This window comes from Ambystoma mexicanum, chromosome 4p, assembly GCF_040938575.1.
Source record: "Ambystoma mexicanum isolate Mex_15411 chromosome 4p, UKY_AmexF1_1, whole genome shotgun sequence".
Classification (NCBI taxonomy): domain Eukaryota; kingdom Metazoa; phylum Chordata; class Amphibia; order Caudata; family Ambystomatidae; genus Ambystoma; species Ambystoma mexicanum.
In genome coordinates, this window is record NC_090927.1 from 473,301,007 (window position 1) to 473,320,071 (window position 19,065).

Sequence of the window (19,065 nt, forward strand, 5' to 3'; positions counted from 1 at the left end):
ATACTTTCGGAGGAACAGGGCCAGCCGTCAACCTGCCCATGTGTGGCGGCACGGGCCAAAGGGGGTAACCTCAGGACCCGGTGCCCCGGTGATATGTGATTATTGTTACCTCCATAACCATATCTGTACAATAAAATCCTACAGCCTTTTATTGGCAACACTTGACAAAATTTTGTGAGCCAAATTATTTCGGGTGAGGGTAAGGGGTCGGCCAACACTAATGCATGCATATGGGTACAACAGTTATGGGCAATGCCGCAGGGCCGCCCAAGGCGAGGCAGGGTAACTGATGTTACCATCAGCAGGCCAGGAGAGGGGCAGCTCCACCCCCTTGCCTGCTCCTCTCCCCTCACTCAGCTGCAGAGACATGCAGTCTCTGCTACACAAAGCTGAGGAAGGGTAAGGTGTGAACAATCACCTCACCCTTCCTCTAAGCAACAAGGTGCTAAGCACCTAAGGAAACCAACAGTCAGGCAGGGCTCAGGTTCAAAGACCTGTCCCCCCCAGGGGGCAAGACAGTCGGCTACCCCCTGGAACACAGCCTCCACTACTATACATATCAAAGACCCAGGGCTTCCCTGGGTCTTATAAATAAGAGCAGCATGCTCTGAGAAAACACATTGGGCCTCATTACGAGTCCGGCGGTAACCGCGGCGGTAAAACCGCCTGGTTACCGCCGGACTCGTATTACCATTCCGCCTCCGTGATTCCCGGAATTACCGGGGCATTACAACCCCGGTTTTCCGGGAATCACAGAGGCGGAATGGTGTAAATCCCCATTCCCATTGAGTCCTATGGGACTCAATGGGAATCGGGATCATGGAAACACCGGCAGCATCTCGTAATGCTGCCGGTGTTTCCTCGTCCGCCTGCATGCGGGAGGTGTTAAACCCGCCAGGTCAGACCTGGCGGGAACATCACCTCCCGCCTGCAGGGGTCGGGATCAGGCGGTCCGGAAACAACGGTGGCGGCGGGTTTACCACCACCGTTATTTCCGGACCGCCAGGGTCGTAATGAGGCCCAATCTGTTTATGGACCCTGAACTGGGACCCAAACAAACAGGGGGTTTGCTGTTTACTCAGTGTCTTCCAACCTTTGCTTCTTTACCACAAAACCCTCCCACCCTACAAAATAAGGGAGAAGAACAAAGGAAAAGAGGTACAAGGCACTGTATGGGTACAAGGCACTGTATGGTGCACACAAGTCGTGGGACATGAGAAGGCAGCACGGGCCAGAGCGGGTAACCTCAGGACCCAGTGCCCAAAAGTATGATACTATTATTATATGTGATTATTGTTATCTCCATAACCATACCTGTACAATAAAATCGTACGGCCTTTTATTGCCAACACTTGACCAAATTTTGTGAGCCAAATTATTTCGGGTGAAGGTAAGGGGTCAGCCAACACTAACGCATGCATATGGGTTCAGCAGTTATAGCACATGAATAAAAAAAGATTTGCCAACTCCCCAGACCTCGTTCTGGGTTGGCAGGAAGTGTGTCGTGTGCCATCGCTCTCCATTCTGCAAGGCCATTCCTCAAAAGAATCATCGCGTAAAAAATAAAAGGGCAAAGCCGGAATTCGGCGAATCGTCTTTGCTGGAAATGTGCCTCGCGAGCTCCTGTAGCCGAGGCTCACGCCCTCCGCGCTGCTCTGCCGTCCCTGGCTGCCTGTCTCTTGATTCACAAGAGTTGGGCAGAGCAGGGACTCTGCAGCTCCCGGGAGCCATCTGCACGGGCGTTCCGACATCCCCCGCGGGGACCAGCGTGAAGTGAGCACCGGCCCCTGCTGATGTTGCCTCCTACGCTGCTTTTTCTGACATTTTTGATTTTTTTCCGGGTCCCTGAATTCTTCCAAAGGCAGGGAATATATGCTAGTTTGGGGTTTTTGTTGCTGTTGTGTCTTTTCTTGTAGTTTTTAAAGGCTGCGCGCTGATTGATTCCCGTGCGTGAACACACCTCCTCGACCTTTGCAACAAAAAACACGGAGGCAGGGGGGGAGTCCTGGCCGCTGGCAGGAGCATCTTCGCCGCCGCCGCCTCCGCCTCCTCCTGCAGCCTGCCTCCGCCGCCGCCTGCACCGGAGGAATTATCACCATGGTGACGACCACCACCGGCTCCACGCTCCTGCAGCCCCTCAGCAACGCCGTGCAGCTGCCCATAGACCAGGTAAGGCGCCGCAGGGTTGGGGCTTCCAGGCTCTCTGTGGCCCGATTGCCGTACAGGTCATTCAAGGGGGGAGCGGGGTAAGCAAAGGGTGGTCTCTCCGCTTCTTGCAAAAAGAGGGAGTTGGCTGCGTGGAATGTCATCTGTGGCCGAGTCCTCGGCGTGCACAGGGCTGGCATCCTGTGTGCGCTGGCGTGTCTCTGCCAACACTATTTATATGTATGGAAATGGGAGTGTATTTATATGCTCTGTGCATTGAAGCGCCTCGGACCTATGGGTCGAGCAAATGCCAGGAAATTACCCACGCCGTGACACGCGCGCGCCCAAAGTCCACAATTATCCGCCAAACAAGGATGGAAATAATAACTGTGTGTGAAGGACAATGTAATATGTGAGCATGCATTTGCAGCATGTAGCTACGTGCAGCGGCAGCCTGCTGCCTCGGTGTGTGACTGCTGTCTGACTGGCCGGAGCGTATGTGTTGTATTTCGCTGGCATGCCATTTCCTCGGCATGTAGAGTCCAATGGATTGCATTAGTGTTGGCTAATCGCAGCACAGGTGGCATTGTGTTTGCTTGCGTTTATTGGTATTGGTCCAGGCGTGCCACTTGCTTTTTTTTCTGATGGGTCTGCTTTTATCAAACACTGGCACTACAGCCAATAACTAATTTTCTGAATAGGCCGTTCATTCATTCCTTGCACTGTGGTTTTGTCAAAGCCCGTAAATAATATGGTATTAAAAAATCCCCTCAGCAGTTCATTTCAGAATAATCATGTTTATACAGTATTACTCGTGGATTTCTGGAGTGGGGCTTTTAAAGCAACTATTGTAAATACATTGACGTTGCCAAGGAAACGCACAGGCCCCCCACACCCCGGTGAATTGCTTGCGCACACAGTGCTGTGTTTTTTTTATGCATTCTGCTGGCATGCCTATGAGTGACGTCGTTCTCGTCCACCCCCCTTTGTTCGTGTCCAGGCAGTTGCTGAAAGGCCTGGTTGTGTGGGCCCATCGGCTGGCCTCGAGAGCTTGCTTCGTAGCAGTTACTTGGGAGCTTGCTGCCAGGGAAGACGTGCCCATTGCATTTCCTTAATTGTTAATGACAGTGCCTGGAGAGAGCGCGCTCTTGTGCTGGGGGAGTCCCGCTGGCACAAGGCACAGCTGAGGCGGGGAGTTTAATGTCACCAAAACCCAAACAGAGACATCTCCGGCTGCAGGCCACGGGCCCCACTGCTGTAACCCGGAGGAGTAAGGCAGCCTTCTGAGTTTCTACTCCCTTGCTTCATGCTTTTCCCATGGCTCTTTTATTTGTACCTACATTGGGTTTGCTGCACCAACTTCCAGGGCAGATGCCTTTTGGCAGAGTTAGTTACTTTAGCAGGTTATTGAAATGCATAAAAAACTATATCTGCTCTTAAAACGTGTGTAAATATCTGTTTGTATATTTTTTTTATAGCTAGTCTATTAGGTACTTCAGTGAGCTTGGCATCACAGGCTACCAGTCGTTTGAAAGCTTGCACTTTTGTACACAACGCCTTGTTGAATGCTGGGCCTTCCAGGCCTGTATTGTTGAGGGTGGGCCCTGTAGTGTGCATATTGTGACACTGATGAGGATGCTTTCCATTCTTACATAGGGGGGGACCTTTCCCATAGGGCCAGGTCAGTGGGTCCACAGTATAATAATCCCCATGGAGCGGTGCACCGGGGAAGGATTGCATGGGAGAGGAAGCCCCTTTAGGGTGGGCCCCCCCTACCCAGAGAACGCAGCATCCTCGCCAATCACCTGACCCTAGATCCCCTTTCTACAACCCTAAGATCAACACTTTCCCTAAAGTACTGGGACAAGGGAGAATTGGAGTTACCAATTAAGTGAAGATCCCTTTTCTACTACTGTGACGAAGATTCCCAGTGAGTCACAAGGGAGTCAGTAGATCAGTATTGTGACGAGGGAGAAGTGCAGAGGTATGACGATTACCAAAAGGAAGCTGGTTGAGCAGTCTAGTTTTTCCGCACATCCTATTGGCAAGAGTCAGTATAAAAGGGAAGAAAGACTAGGGAAGTGTGAGAGGAGCCCCTGCTGGGTAAACCATATGGAAGGTGTGAAGCCATTCGAGAGAAGTCAGAAAAGGGAAGACCGGGACGCAGTGGGATCTCTGGCAAATCCATGGAGGAGAGACTGGCCCAGCAGAGGCAGCCACCCAGCTGAACAGGAAAGCTGAGGCTCTCAGTCTGCTGAGTTCAGCTGGTATTGAGACCAGAGAGAGCGTTGCTCTGAGAATATAGATACCCTAACGTTACCGGAGCCCCAAGAAGGGACGTAGCTGCCCAGGAACCAATGGTACCTACGAGAAAGTCCCAGACAGGCACGCTGGTTGCCCGGGATGCTTTAGAGGTTTGGGGAAGCAGCGTGGGGAACCCAGAAGCTGGGAGAAGAGTGTCTGGGACACTGAAGCCAATGAGAAACCAAGAATAAGAGGGTCCTGGTTCATACCCTTTGAAAGTCAGAGGGAGACAAATGAGACAGGTGTATATTTGGCAGAAGAGTGAACCAAGCGGATACATTGCAACAGCTCGAGACTGGAATCCGCACCCATATGAGAAGCCAAAGTTCAAAGGGAAGAGGGTTGGGGGCTGTGTGAGGAGAAAAGAGACCGTCCATGCAAATACATTGGCTTGGCAGGAGAGTGAACCAAGCCACTTTGGGAGTCTGGGACCCGCATCCACTTTAGAGGTTGAGAATAAAGAGGGGCAATAACCCTAAGACTGGTAAAAGGAATCCTATGCTTGAAAGCATAGCGTGCCAAGCTGGTAGTATACAAGAACTGTGAAGCCAAGAACAGTTCCTCGTGAATTATATAGTGACTTAATACGGAGAAGAGGTTTAGGGGGGAAGGAGCTATATAGTGACTTAAAATGGAGAAGAGGTTTAGGGGGGAAGGGGCACAGCCCTTGCATGGGGAAACTTGCATTTCTGAACCTTGTTTATTTCATCACCCAGAGCCACTGGGAAACTTTTCGTTTGAAAAGACAAGCACACTTTGTCACTGCTTATCTCGTCACCTTTTATTACCAGAGAGATTGGGAACTTTTCTGCTTGAAAGTACAAGGAACACTTTTTGCTTTAAGAGGCCATCCTTGTACAGTTATCTTAGACCAGTAGTGCTGGGGACAGAAGTAGACTTTATAGTTCTGACATCCTGACCATTTCTTTAGTTTCCTTTGAGGCATGGACCCCTCTTAATTTTAGGGATAGAGAGGCATTTTTTCAACCCTCTTATTTTTTAATAATGGTGTATATCCAAAAACCTGCCACCATTCTATCCTAGCAGTATTCTGCACCCTTACAATGTGTGTACAGGCAGTGACCCCCAAAGTAATGGAGCCTGTTTTATGAAGCAGTGCACCGCACAGTGTAGCGTGGGTGGTAGTGACTTGACCACAACAGAGCATGAATTTCTTATTGGGGGATATTTTTGCCCCGTGTTCTAATTTGACTGTGGCACTTCCCCCAGGAGTCTGCGAGCTTTAGCATTTTAAATGTCGTCTCTATTGCACATGGAGCGAGAAAAGACCAGGCATATTGTAAAGTATTACTCAATGGTTAGGTTTAAATGTTGCAAATTCCCCCAAAGCCTGATTTTGTACCACATCAATGTCGGTGCTTTTTTGTCGCATTTAAACACATGTATATGAAACGAGCCTATGCAATATACAATTGGTTCAGCTGGGTCTTCAGTACAGCCGTTAGGCCCTTGTGGTGGACTGCACACATTAGGAGTGCTTGATTATTGTAATGTGCACGTCACACACTTTATGAAAGTGCTTTGTAGGCTAAGGAAAACCCCGAGGTTGGGTCGCTTAATGCGTGTATAAGAACTGTATGAGTGTTTAGGAGTATCCACAAGCTTTTATTTATTGTGTTAAAGCTTCATAAAATGCAATTCATTGAAACCTTTCACATAATTCGAAAAATACAGTAAATGGATAGTGGTTGTTGTAACTTGCTCTGTGTGTGGTTTGCACGCAGACCCCATGCATTGATAGTTTCAGAGGTAAACGGAGAGTATAACAGACTCCTCCTATGATCCGTCCAGGTCAGTTTAGTGGTGTAACTGACCACAGCATAAACGCCCATTCCATGCCTTGTCCTATGGCCGCTCTTTAAAGGGGACTGACTCTGAGTTCCCCAGTTCGCAACAGCTTCCTGGAGAGAGTGGGTGGGCACGGCCCACCTGTGCCTGCCTTGCTGCTTCTACCAGTAGCGGAGTGGCGCTTCAGATCAGGGTGCAAGCAGTGCATGAATCGGAGTTTTCCATGATAAGATAAGCCCAACAATTTGCGTTATTCTGTAGGGTTTACACAACTCTGCAAGGTCTTTGAGGAACAAAGTTCAACCAAGATTCTTACATCTCAGTCTGTACCATGTGCGGATGTACATTGTTGGGCAGAATTCTCATTTCTGTGCTAATTCCCTTCAACCTGAGAGACTCCCAGCCCTTTTGCTGGACTTTATGACTTTTAAATTTTTTTTTTAATTCGTTTTTATTTGATTTTATGTCAAACAGGTTACAATTTATTCAATGGGAATTAACAAGCTTTGCAAACAATAAAAAACAAAAAATTGTGCCAAACAAAGAGTCATCATCCAATTTTTACATTTCGGCAATGCGTGTGTGAACTTTCCATTTGCATTTAACTTCCGTTTAGAATAACAGTAAATGCTAACAGTAATCCCTGCTTTCCCCTTCCTCCCCCCACCCTACAAGACTTGGTCGACTGCTGCTGAGGAATGTGTTTTCTAGTGTGTGGCGAGTTGCATGACAGATTTGGTATGTTTTGGGGCACCACCTTGTTTGGGAAATTAGTGTGTTGTTTTTCATTGTCTTAGGTCCTGTATTCCATCAAAAGGTGATCTCTCGTAATGTGAGACTATGGGGCTGGTGGACCTGTAGACATTAATGTCATTTCCGGCATGTATTTGTTAAGGAATTCCATCCATAGAGTATTGCACTGTGTGGATTTCCCGTGTATGGATGCCGTGATCTTTTCCATGGTGCACATATTGGAGGTTACATTGACCCATTCTTTCTCGGTTGGGACCATTGGACATTTCCTTTTCATGGCTAAGAGAGCCCGTGCGGCTAGTAACAGCGGTGCAGCTATGGCTTTGACCCTCCTCCATTCATCTTCAATTTTTTCAAAACGAAATAGTACCAGGTGGGTGTCTGCTGTCCTCTGGATCCCATCTAGGTCCCTAATCCAACCCAGGACTTTGTTCCAGTAAACTTTAATTTGGGGGCAATTCCACCACATGTGCCAATAGTCCACTATGGATCCGCAACCTCTCCAACATAGTGGGCTAGATGATTGGTACATTTTGGAGAGCCTGTGCGGGTCATATTGCCATCTATTTAGTAGTTTAATTGCGTGCAGTTTATATTGGCACGAGATCGAGGCTTTGGGTGCAGCCCGACATATCATGTCCCACATCTCCAGATCAATACTATCTCCAATGTCCCTCTCCCATTTCAGTCTAAGGGGTTCTGTTGACCCTTCCCCTGCCTCTATGAGCGTTCTATATAGGATCAAGATCAGTCCCTTCGTTTCAGTTCTAGAATCTATTATTTTCTCGAATGGGGTGAGGTCCCTTTCAAACTTGTCCTTCCATTTGGGCTTTGTCAGGACACCCTTAATTTGCAGAAAGTGGAATGCAGACAGTGTGCCAATTCAGAGTGCCTCCTCCAGCTCGGGGAGTGTGATAAATGAGTCCTTTTTTAGAAGTTGTCCCATCCTTTCCAGGCCCGCCTCGTACCAGGATTGAAATCTCTCTACGTTAGGAATCTGGTCGTTGATGCCAGGGGACCACAGGTGACTTAGTGGCGATGGTCACGTAGTGATGTTTTCCATATCCCTGCCTTCTCGTCATACATCCCATATGGTTTCAAACATCGGTGTGCTTTAGATTTCTTTAATTCTCTCCTTCTCGGGGACCATAGCCACTCAGAGATTGTCGCCGGGGACAAGTAGTGATTGTCCATGGCATTCCATTGAGGTGTTTTCTGATCGCGGAGGTGGGGAATGAGGACTCGCAACTGGGTTGCTACATAATATTTCTGAATATCCGGAAAGCCCACCCCACCTTTCACTTTCGGTAGCGTCAGGTTGATATATGCAATTCTTGGTTTCTTCCCCTGCCACAGGAACTTTATGATCGCTTTCTTGTCTTCTGTAAATAGGATAGGGAGCATTTGAAAGGGGTATAAAAATCTCGGGAGACAGGTCATTTTTATTGCATTTAGGCGTCCCAGTCAGGATATGGTTAGTTTGTGACTTTTTAATTTTAACCCTGGAGTGAGTGACGCCTTATTCTCACTCTCATGAGTTTTGACTTGATTTGGATTTGTAATTCCTTTTGTTTATGGAGTTTGACAAACTCCATAGGCATCTACCCTTTTGTATGGTGACACACAGCACCTTCAGTGCAGTGTTACTGAGAAATCCTTTAGATTTCGCATAAGGTTTAACTACCCTTTCTTGTGTGAATTACTGTTCCCAAGAATTGTAAAGTGAAATTGACTTAACTTACCTTTTCTCTTTGTAGGTCCAGCGCACACCTTTTTATGTGGAGTGCTGGGGGGGGGGGTTACCTAGTAGCCCCTTATCCTACATTCTCATATAACTTTTGTTATGTTACCCTCACTAATTTAAATGGCTGGTTGCATTGTTTTAACTTTCCTACCATTGTGCTTTTCTACCGCAGGCTGAACCCTCGGCTGCAGAACAGCACTCATGGGTGACCATTTTGTCAAAATGGCCCCAGTGTTTTTTTTTCGCCATTTTCTGTTTGTGAGGTCTTTATTAGGTTTCACTCTGTACGTTGAGGCAGATTTGAGCCCTTTGATCATTTTGCCTTTGTCAGGCTTGAGCCCTGAAGCCTGCGCCTGGCTCCAGTGTGTATGAAAGGGCAGGATGTGAGGCAGGGTCCTGAAACTGCCCTGTCCTTTGTCTCTAGGAATGCCTGAATGCAACAAGTCCTGGCTGGCTGTCTTTTCAGGACAGCCCCCCTGCTGTGTGACTGACAGCCTAGGCTGTGCATGAATGGGAGAAACCTGTTTAAAAGGCGAGGGTTTTGGGACTAGAGGCAGAGTCGACCACTGGGAGAAATACCCGACTAAGAAACCATGTAGGCAGTCTGCTGAATCCTTATGGACCTTTGAATTGCCCACTGAAGCCCTGCTGCTGTGCTGAAACGACTTTTTCAGTTTGACAGAGCAGCTCCGGAAAGGACAACTTATCTTCTTGGGTTAATGGGACCAACTAACCCTGAGACGAGCTCCACTGGACCATCTTCCCCGACTGGCTGTACTTCTTCATTGCTGCAAGAACCGAGTGCCAAGGGTCGAGAAATCCAGAGTCGAGTGCAACGTCTTAAATCCGGCTAGAAGCTTCAGGAGTCTCCTAAGGACCTTCCAGAAGCAGGACGACCAGAGCTCGAGTCCCCTCACCAGACAGCAGGATGCAAGGAGTGAAGGAAGCCCATACGGTATCCGAGATCTGCAACAGTGCTGTTTGCTAAGCGCTGAAACCGTGAAGTGCTGCTTAACTGAAAAGAGCCTGTAACTGCTGACAACCTCCCAAGTACCGCTGCAGGAGCCCTCGAGAGGTCCTCCTTTTGTCCCCACGGCTGGGGCCCAGGAACACGGGGTCTGCACTGCTGTAGAAAGACAGAATCCAGCTGGACCATTCCTCTTCAAACCAGAGTTACTTTTTAGACTTGGGGTACTTACCCTATTGTCGTTTTGCTTTGCTTTTCTCAGTTGGGAATTGCAGTGGCTACATTTTTCGAGTTGATTCCAACTGTTTTATTTTAATTTTATTTTTTCTCCCACTCCCACCTGCAAGGCTAAAAACCTCAGGGTCATCATCAACTCTGCACTCTCCTTCTCCCCTCACATCTATGACTTCTCTAAGAAGTCACCCTACCAGCTGCACCTCCTTTAGAGGTATTCTTCCTTTCCTCTCCTTCCCCCAGAGGCTCACTGTCTCCAGAGCCCTGGTCCTCTCTAAGCTGGACTACTGTAACAGCCGCTATCTAAATTTTACTGCCTCCCCTCTCCGCCCTATGCAACTTATCCAGAACAGGACTGCGAGACTTGTCCTTGGCCTCAAGCCCAGGGATCGTATCTCTCCAGGACTGAAATCTCTGCACTGGCTCCCAGTGGCTGCGAGGATTAAGTTCAAAACCCTCTGCATTGTACACAAGGCCTTCTGGGGCCGCAATACCTTCAACTCTCTCTTCCTAAATATCTTCCTTCTCGAGCTCTTCGCTCATCTGCCTCCAACTCCCTCAGGGTCGGTTGCTTCTCCAAGCAACGAGTTGGTGGCAGATCACTCTCTTCGGCAGGGGCCTCTCTCTGGAACAGCCTTCCTGCCTCCCTGAAACTTGAGGAGAACCATCTCCGGTTCCGGAAACACCTCAAAACCTTCCTCTTTGCTTCTGCTTTCTCTCCTCCCCTCCTTGCTGAATTCCTGACTGAAATTGCACTGGTTACCTGCCACCCTCTTCTGTTCTCTGGTCCTGGCCCCGTCAATTGCCCACCTGCACTGCCTCCCTGGCAACCCCTGCACTTGGGGACTGTTTTTCTGTATCCCTTCAGTCCCCCTACCAGCACTTATGTCTGCACTTCCTTGCACTTGCCACTAACTGGCTGTTTATCTGTCTTTTTTTCATCTTATTTATTCCACTTTCCCATGTACTGCACCTTCCCCTCTCCCTTCCCCCCGTGCACTTTTCCTTTCCCCCCTTCTCATGCACTTGCGCAATCTGAATGACACCTGGCCTAGTAGGATCGTTGTCTGTCCTCCCTTGTCCCCCCCCTTGCCTCGTTGCGCCTTCAAAAACTTGTGTATAGGCGTGTTATAAATGCCATATCATATCACATCACAGGCTTAACAGATTGTGACCCTAAAAGTGATTTTCTAACAAACTCTCTAACTTTGTGCAAGACTTTAATTCTAAGACGTGCCCCAGCTCCATAGACTGTTTCAAATTGACATTGGTTGTCCTGGCTCCCTGAAGACTCTTCTAGTTCATTTACTTTGATAATATTTGTTACTCATAGGTGGTAACTTGTTTTAGACTGTTTATGCTGGGAAAGGCTTGTCTAGATTTCATTGGAAGATTTAAGTGTCCTCCCATTTACTGAGAACCTGTTTAATCTTTTCCTTTCTTAAACCTTTCCTTTCTGCAACCTCCGAACCTGTAAAGTATGTAACTAGTGTGATCTATAAATGCCATACCTGTCCTTGTGATTGAAGTCACCTTGGGGTGTAGGAATTGGGTAAGAAGCATATGAACGAACAATTATCCACTAAGTTGTTCTGATTCTGAAAAGTCATTTAAAAGTGTATTTACATTGTTACATTATTTGCCTTTTTTAAAGAATGATTATTTAAAAATTGATGTTAAATTACTATTTATAACCGAAAACTTGAGTGTAAATGTTACTTGGTTACTTGTATTGTACAGCTCACATTTACCCCTCTTGTAAATGGGGTAAAGTCACACGACCAACTTGTGTAGTACAGACCTATACCAAAAGGTGGGTTACCTAATACCAAGTAGATAAGTGTTGTGTAATCTCAGTGGGACTTCAATAATTCTTACTTAACATACATTAATGTCAATTATGGAGTGGCATCCCATGTTACTCTGTTATTTCACATACCACTTTGTCCCCTCATCAAAAGAATCAAATTTAAATCGAGAATGATTATATCCCAAATTGCATTTAAGATGTCTCTACTTTTATGTTTTTGGTGCCATAATGAGTCATACAGGACAACTAACACCCTTCAAAAAATGATTAGTCTGAACATTAGGGCTGGGATTTTGTGTAATAGGTGGAGTGTTGCCGTGTTGTATTGTTTTCTGTTAAAATGCACGTGTCTCTCCTGTTTGGGAGTAGTGTAGGCTCACTGCAAGTGCAAATCATCTCCTGCATTGAGATATATTTTTTTTCTCCACTTTAATGTGTGAGTTTCGTTTGTGTGCTGTTTGCAAATTTACACACTGGCTCATTGCTGTAGAGCACTTGCCTTACGTGCATGTCATGCTACTGGCACAAGGCTCCTGGGAAATAAAAAAAAAAGAGGGAGGGGAGACCATATATCCAATAATGTTAAAGGTGGCAAGCAAATCTGAGGGAACCCCAACATCTCATTTCGGGGGCTGTAACTTTTTACTCGCTAGATATGTTAGACAACTCCCATCAGCCGTAGCCTGGATAGTCATTGGTGAGTGATCATGGGAGTTGTCCAAAACATCTGGAGAGCCACAGGTTGAGAACGTCTGTCCTAGATTCTGCCTTGGATAACTGATGGGGATCTTCCAAGAAGCCCTGGGAAATGGCTGAGACCCTGCAGCTGAGTGACATGAACTGACATCTGAGGTTCATTGCATGCCCGGTTGAGAAATCCATGGTCAGGAAAACATAGTCCTAGAGATCAGAGTGCTATTACGCCCCTCCACTTTAGGGCAGAAGGGAGTAGTGAGTATGGTTAGGAAAAAGAACCCTGAGAATTAAGTACAATTTTGTTAGGAACTCCGGCGCTTCAGGGCTTGAATCGCAGGGAAGACTGACAACATGGAATGAGAAGTTCTGAGTGGGGAGGTGTGGGGGGGACTTGGGTGCAATCTCCCTAAAGTATTTGGGGTCCAGGCAGGATGACCGATTCCCTGGGCTCGCTATTTCCTTTAGGAATTTCAGAAGAATAGAGCAAGCTCGTGAGTGGGATCATTTCTAATGCACACACTGCAAACTGAATAGCTTCTTGGCCCTGGTCATCGCTGCAGAGGAGACTCAAGCAGCTGACCAGCTAGAGAAGAGACTGTTTTTCCGAGGAGCTGTTTGGACTTCAGGTGGATCTTGTTTTGGAATAAAGCAGACGTTCATTAAAAAAGAAAATATCCTGACGACCACATGTCGCTTTAACACTTAGCATCCAAGGGCTTCCATTCCTGCTGCTGCGACACTGCATTGGGCAGTTGTAAAGCAAACGGACCATGATGAAGCAGCAATAATAACACAACTGCAAATGAGAAGGATTGTGATGGGCCCTACTTTGCCTCCCTGTGGACTGAAACTCTGGTTGTAGACACAGCTATGCTAATACAACTTTAATAATGCGCGCCACCCTTGGTCTGAAATGATTTGCCCACATCTCGGCAACCAGACGGGAGGTCCACTGGCTGCCTATCAAAGCACGGATTGACTTTAAAACCCTAACTCTTGCCCACTAGTGCATGAACAAAGAGGCACCCACTTATCTCTAACAGTTTCTCCCATGAAAGTTTTGGGGCGCTTGCAAAGATCCAGCTCCAGTCTCTCCTTGGCTATAAGAGCAAAAGGTGAGGAGGCATCAGCTTTGCTGTTACTGCACCAACCCCCTGCAACACTCTCCATGCAGCCATCAGAAATGGTCGTATAGGGTGTTCTCAAAGCTTGTGAAAACTTGGCTGTTAAGTATGAATAATGTTTGTATTAAGTGTACCTGATACCCCTGGGTTTGGGGGTATGTTATAAATAAACTGTTTAAATTAAAACGGAGAGGAACAGGATACAAGGATCAGTTTTGCAGTCTGTGCACTTAATTAAGCTACTCAACTCCCTCATGCCACTTATTAGGACTCATTTATTCATTAGCAATTTAAGTCTACAACAGCCTTTGTTTTTGCACTTGTCCGAGAGATCAACGTTGCTACATTCCCTGGTTCCCAATCATGTTGGAATTGCAAGCAATCTCTTTTGAGTTGACTAGAGTGTTTTGTTGTGGTGTGCAGTGGCGTGGGCCCCAGCCACTTCCACTATGACTGGCCGATGTTGACCTTGGTCTAGGAAGCTGAGTTACTTTGTACAGAGGTGGTCCAGCCTTGCTTTGAGGGAAGGGAGCTATGCCAACAAGGGGGTGGAATTGGGAAGTCTAAGCACACCCAGTTTGCCCAGGTTTGCACACTACATCGGATTGCGTGATCTCATCCCGAGCCCATCACGCAACCACTTTGCACTGCTCCATATACTTAGCATTGCCAATAATACAGCATCCGGTTTCTAGCTTCACACCTCTGCGCTACCTCCGGCGCAAATAAAGACATTTGAGTTAACACACACTTATGCTGAAGCAAACACCCCCAACCAGCCACTTGTTGTGTTTCCTAGCTCTCTACCCGTAGGGCTGTCGATTTTCCTTCCCGCACCTAAACCTCTCCTCTCCACTTTCCTCTCCATCCCAATGTCACAATATTGCTCAATTCTCAACACCCAGGAAATTCAATAATGTATTTGTTAAGTAACGGGGCCCAAAGATCTACTAACCATGTCCACTAACTGCACAAATAACTATTTTTCGATTGGTTCCTTGATCACACTATATACATGGGTTAGTCATCCCTCCCTTTGAGACACATTTAAACGTATGCAAATGGCAGCAGTGCGCATTGTAAACTCCCTTAACATAACAAATGCTCATGGAACCGGTCTAAACCGGAGGCGTTGTGATTGTAGGACTTGACTGCTACGGCAGTTTGCAAAACCTGCAGGAAAACGAGTTCTCTGTCACGATATATTATACGGCACAAGCAAGTCCGGGATCTCCTCCTCCCACAATGAATGTGGCCCGCAATAAAACCGCTTTTTATTTCTACAACATAGATTCTTTCTTAAGGAGGCCTCCGACCTGTCTCGCACCCAACCTCCACAAGCACCCCATGTCACAGTATACTAGGAACCAGGCCGGTGTGTTATCAATTAAAATTTTAATTAATTTATGATTTAAAGTTAAATCAGAATAAGCAATTACAACAGCCAACAAGGTGTGGCAACACAAATTGCAGAGTCCTTTTTGGTCAAGTAACACATTGAGACACCTCAAATATATACGATACAGGATTTACTTTACTTCTTTCCCAACTACCATCAAAATAGTTCAAAACACCAAGAAAAGGAATGCAACCGAAGGGAAAGTGCATGCGCACACAAAATGGTACTTGTGTCCCAGCAACCCTCACAACCCTTAAACCTCCAATAGGCTTGTCAGCTTTGAATGCAAGGTAGTGGCAAGGAATGGGAACACAAGGTTCAAATCGGATTTTGAGTAGCGCTTACAGAAAGAATATGGGGAGCCAGCAATGAATGGGACAATTCGTATTTATTTATTATTTTTTTTTTTTTTGCACCATGAACAAATGGGTTTTTAATTCTTTAGCACAACTGCTATGGGACTAGATAGCACACACAAGGAAAATCGGTTTTAGAATAAGCAACACATTGGCAATGGAAAGGGAATGCAAATGGCAATTCTTTTTCGCAACATGATAGGCAAAGGGGAACAGAATAGGAAAAAACGTTTTTTAGGAGGTTAACCTCACTTTCAATGGAAGAGAAAATGCTAATGGAATTCATGTTTACCGAGGCTGCAAATGACAGGCAAGCTCTGGGCAATGGGGAACTCGCAATAGGACAATCGGTTTTTAGGTAGAATGACCGATGCAAAGAACAGGTAGGCTCTGGGAAAATGAATGGCTCATAAAAGGAAAATCGGGCAGAGCCAGGAGAAAATACAGTTGCAGATGGAAATTCGTTTTGTAGGGCAAAATTTAAACACAAGGACAAATTCGTTTTTCAGGTGACAATGGGATTGATTTTGTTGGGCTACACTTTTATGACTTTATCCATTGGCAGTGCACTGGGAAGAGATGGTGGATTTCTAATTTCCCTGATACATATCTCGATTAAAATTTAATTGCTTTACTTGTAACAATATACTAAGTATCTACACAGGCAACTGGGGATTCTTCAATGGGAAAAAGACTTAAATGCACAACCAAATACCATATTCTTCAATGGGACTACGAGGCACAGGCATACAAAAGGTTCTTCAATAGGAAAATTACTTAAATGCACAGAAAATGGAGGGGTTTTAAATGTAGGGACGGGGGGTTTCAACCGGAGAATCTCTAGGGCAGTGCTGAAAAGGATAGGGCTTATGCAATCTATAATTTTGGATATCTATACTTACAAGAGAGGGCTAGATGGATATCGGGGAGCAACAGAGCACCACTGCTGGGACAGTCTAGGGGTCAGTCAAGGATTCCTTCTGTCCTCCAAGGGGTCCCAAGGCAGCTACTAAACCTCCTGGATCCTATGCAAGATTTAGCCCTCACTCTCCTGGGATGGTTCCAGATTTTGGCAGCTGCTCACCTCCGGGTTAGTGTCCTGATTTGAGGCAGAGGGACTTGGCAAGTGATATCACTAATGTGTCATAGTCCTCGCAGAATGGATTCCGCACTGTTCAAAAGTTCACTCTCTTCTGTGGGCTGATAGGTCCAGAAAATAGTGTTTTGAGAAACCAGGGGAGGAGACTCCTTCGTCATCTTACTCTGACAGGAGGGCTCGGTCTGGCTTGGGGACATAGAAATCTCACTGTCTGACAAGTGTCCTTACTCTTCATATTTCAACACATATGACAGCATTTATGTAACACTATGTTTTGGTGAATGAAATGACCCTATTTAGAAGTTAGTAGGTTATTCCATTGTAGTGCTACAGTTTTCACCCGTTTACTCCTAAACTATGTCTGTGAAAAATATGACGCTCAGTGGGTGGAATATGAATCATATTTCACAGGTTTTCTCCAATTTTCATATCTCGCAACCACACCATGAGTGCCCCATGATGTTTTCCTAAATAACTTGGGTTGTGTAGGCCACAACTATCATTTTTGGTTAACTAGAAGCGGTCAACTTTCACCTTTTCAAAAATCCTACCCTGATTATTGTGTGACCAATGTTATACAATACAAAACATACCTCCCATTTTGCACAATGGGAGTGAAACCACTCCTTAACTCTGGCTCCCACCCTTGGGATGGGTCTGTTCCTGGCTGTGACGTCAAGAGGGGGGTCCTGTATTTACATTAGCTCAGAGCTTCAAGAGCTAATTGCTAGCTACATCCAGTTGGCGGCCTAAGTGGTTTGGATCATAAAATGCTGGAGAGCAGAGATGTCCTTATCTCGCCCCACCACAATTCTGATCTCTACTGGAATTTAAGGTTGTATTTCTAAGAGAAGCACTCATGCTTGCAGGGAAACCAGACTTGCATCCCATGACAGCAGGCTTTGAAATCTAGTTTCACATTTGAAGAGCGAGCACAGAAAGGAAACCAACATTAGGCCTGCCCCCCACTGAAAGCATTTTACTTCAAATTTACTTTTGGAAATGCACACAAATTTAACATGTAAACCCTTGTAAAGTAGATCCCGGCACACAGTGGTTAGAGAAGGGAAACATAATTATATATTTAGAGACTTTAGTTGTACATCTGGATGCTCAGAGTGTCATTTTAAAGGCACAATTGCAATGTCACTTTGAAGTTTCAGCCATGAAACCTTCATTCTGCTGCAATTCAACCTCCATGGGTCATTTCACCTCACATCACCGGCCACCAGGCACCTCTTCGCTCTGATTGGGAAGGGAATAATGGTGGCAAGTCAGGAGTGTTTTTGTCAAAAGTCTATCAAGTTGATATTGATGTATGACCCACCACCAAGATGAAAAGAGATTTTTCCAGTTGAACCGGAGTATGAGCCAATCTTCAGGAAGGTTGTCGGTCTCAAACCCCATCCTCCATCTTTTGGCGTTGTTCCAAATGCAGGAACTGTTATTCAAGTCACAGCCAATGCCATTCTCCCCCTCTCGAGGCTCAGTCCGGCCCCTCTGTCACAGTCACACAAAGGAGCTCTAATTAGAGCATTAATTCTGTCTCAACTAGATAGCGATGCCTTACTATAGGGTTGCTGACTTGCTGAAAGTTGGACTCACTTGACTTGACTCATATGCAGAAAGGGTCAAAATTGTCAGGAGTCGGTCCCTGGATCTATAAATCCCCCTCTCGCAGCCTTTTGCTTTGACGGCAAGCAGTCTGCAAAGGACATGAGTCAGGCTGGGATACCATTGCCCGGGGCGTCAGCTGGTGTGTGTGTGTGTGTGTTTGTGTGTATGTTATATGTGTAATTAATCTCAGGCATGTATAGCGAGTTTGCACATGCAAGCACCATGAGGCATAAAGCACTTTACCAAGTTTAAGTGATCTTGCATTTTCAAGCTCTCAAAAAGTACTAGGTACTTGACAAGTCTTAATCATTTGGCAGGACTGAGCTATAGAATAGTACAATACATACAGCGTATAGTGGTTTGTGCTTAACAAAGCGCTAACGAGTATTAAGCATTTGATAAATCTTAAGCAACTTTGCACAAACAAAGGTCTATCCAGTACAAAGCACTAGTCACTTTAAAATCTATAAATAATGTTGCAAAAAAACATAAAATAGCATTGTTAGCTGTTTAAATAAAAGAGCTAAAACATCGAAAATGAGAAAATTGCATACAGTTATAAGCATTAGATTGTCCGTCAGTTAGCAATAACAGACATACCAGGTGCAGCGGGGAAACCAACATGGCTGCCCCGAAATTGACAAGTTACCAATTTAGAATTGTGTGTCTAGTGGCCCAAGATGGAAAAGAGACCACACACAAACAGGAAACTGTTTAAAACAAATTGCAATCATTGTGTTAGTAGCAATCCGACAAAGCCTGACTTGGGTGAAACGCGTTATTGTGTGCACTCTTTGTTGTCCACCATAAAGGACTTTTTCCTCAGTAAATATGCAGTCCGGCGTGATTCATGGAATGAAGATGGAGGAGTGCCGTTGTGAACTGTTAAATTGCAGTTCAGTTTGTTTTGTGTGTGTATGTATATATATATATATGTATATATATATATATATATAATATATGTTTTTTTTTTTTTTCTTGTTTTATGGTTTATAAACACATTTTCTT

The 19,065-nt window shown here is 45.9% G+C and overlaps 1 protein-coding gene across 1 annotated transcript in view; it reads left to right on the top strand.

Annotated features, from left to right (window-relative positions):
• Positions 1 to 1,593: 1,593 nt before the first annotated feature.
• Positions 1,594 to 19,065, top strand: part of MBOAT2 (membrane bound O-acyltransferase domain containing 2) — a 1,191,404-nt gene continuing 1,173,932 nt past the window's right edge. The window contains exon 1 of the mRNA XM_069606006.1: positions 1,594 to 2,169. Within this exon, the coding sequence (XP_069462107.1) occupies positions 2,098 to 2,169 (72 nt within the window). The 5' untranslated portion in view covers positions 1,594 to 2,097. The remainder of the gene's footprint in view (positions 2,170 to 19,065) is intronic.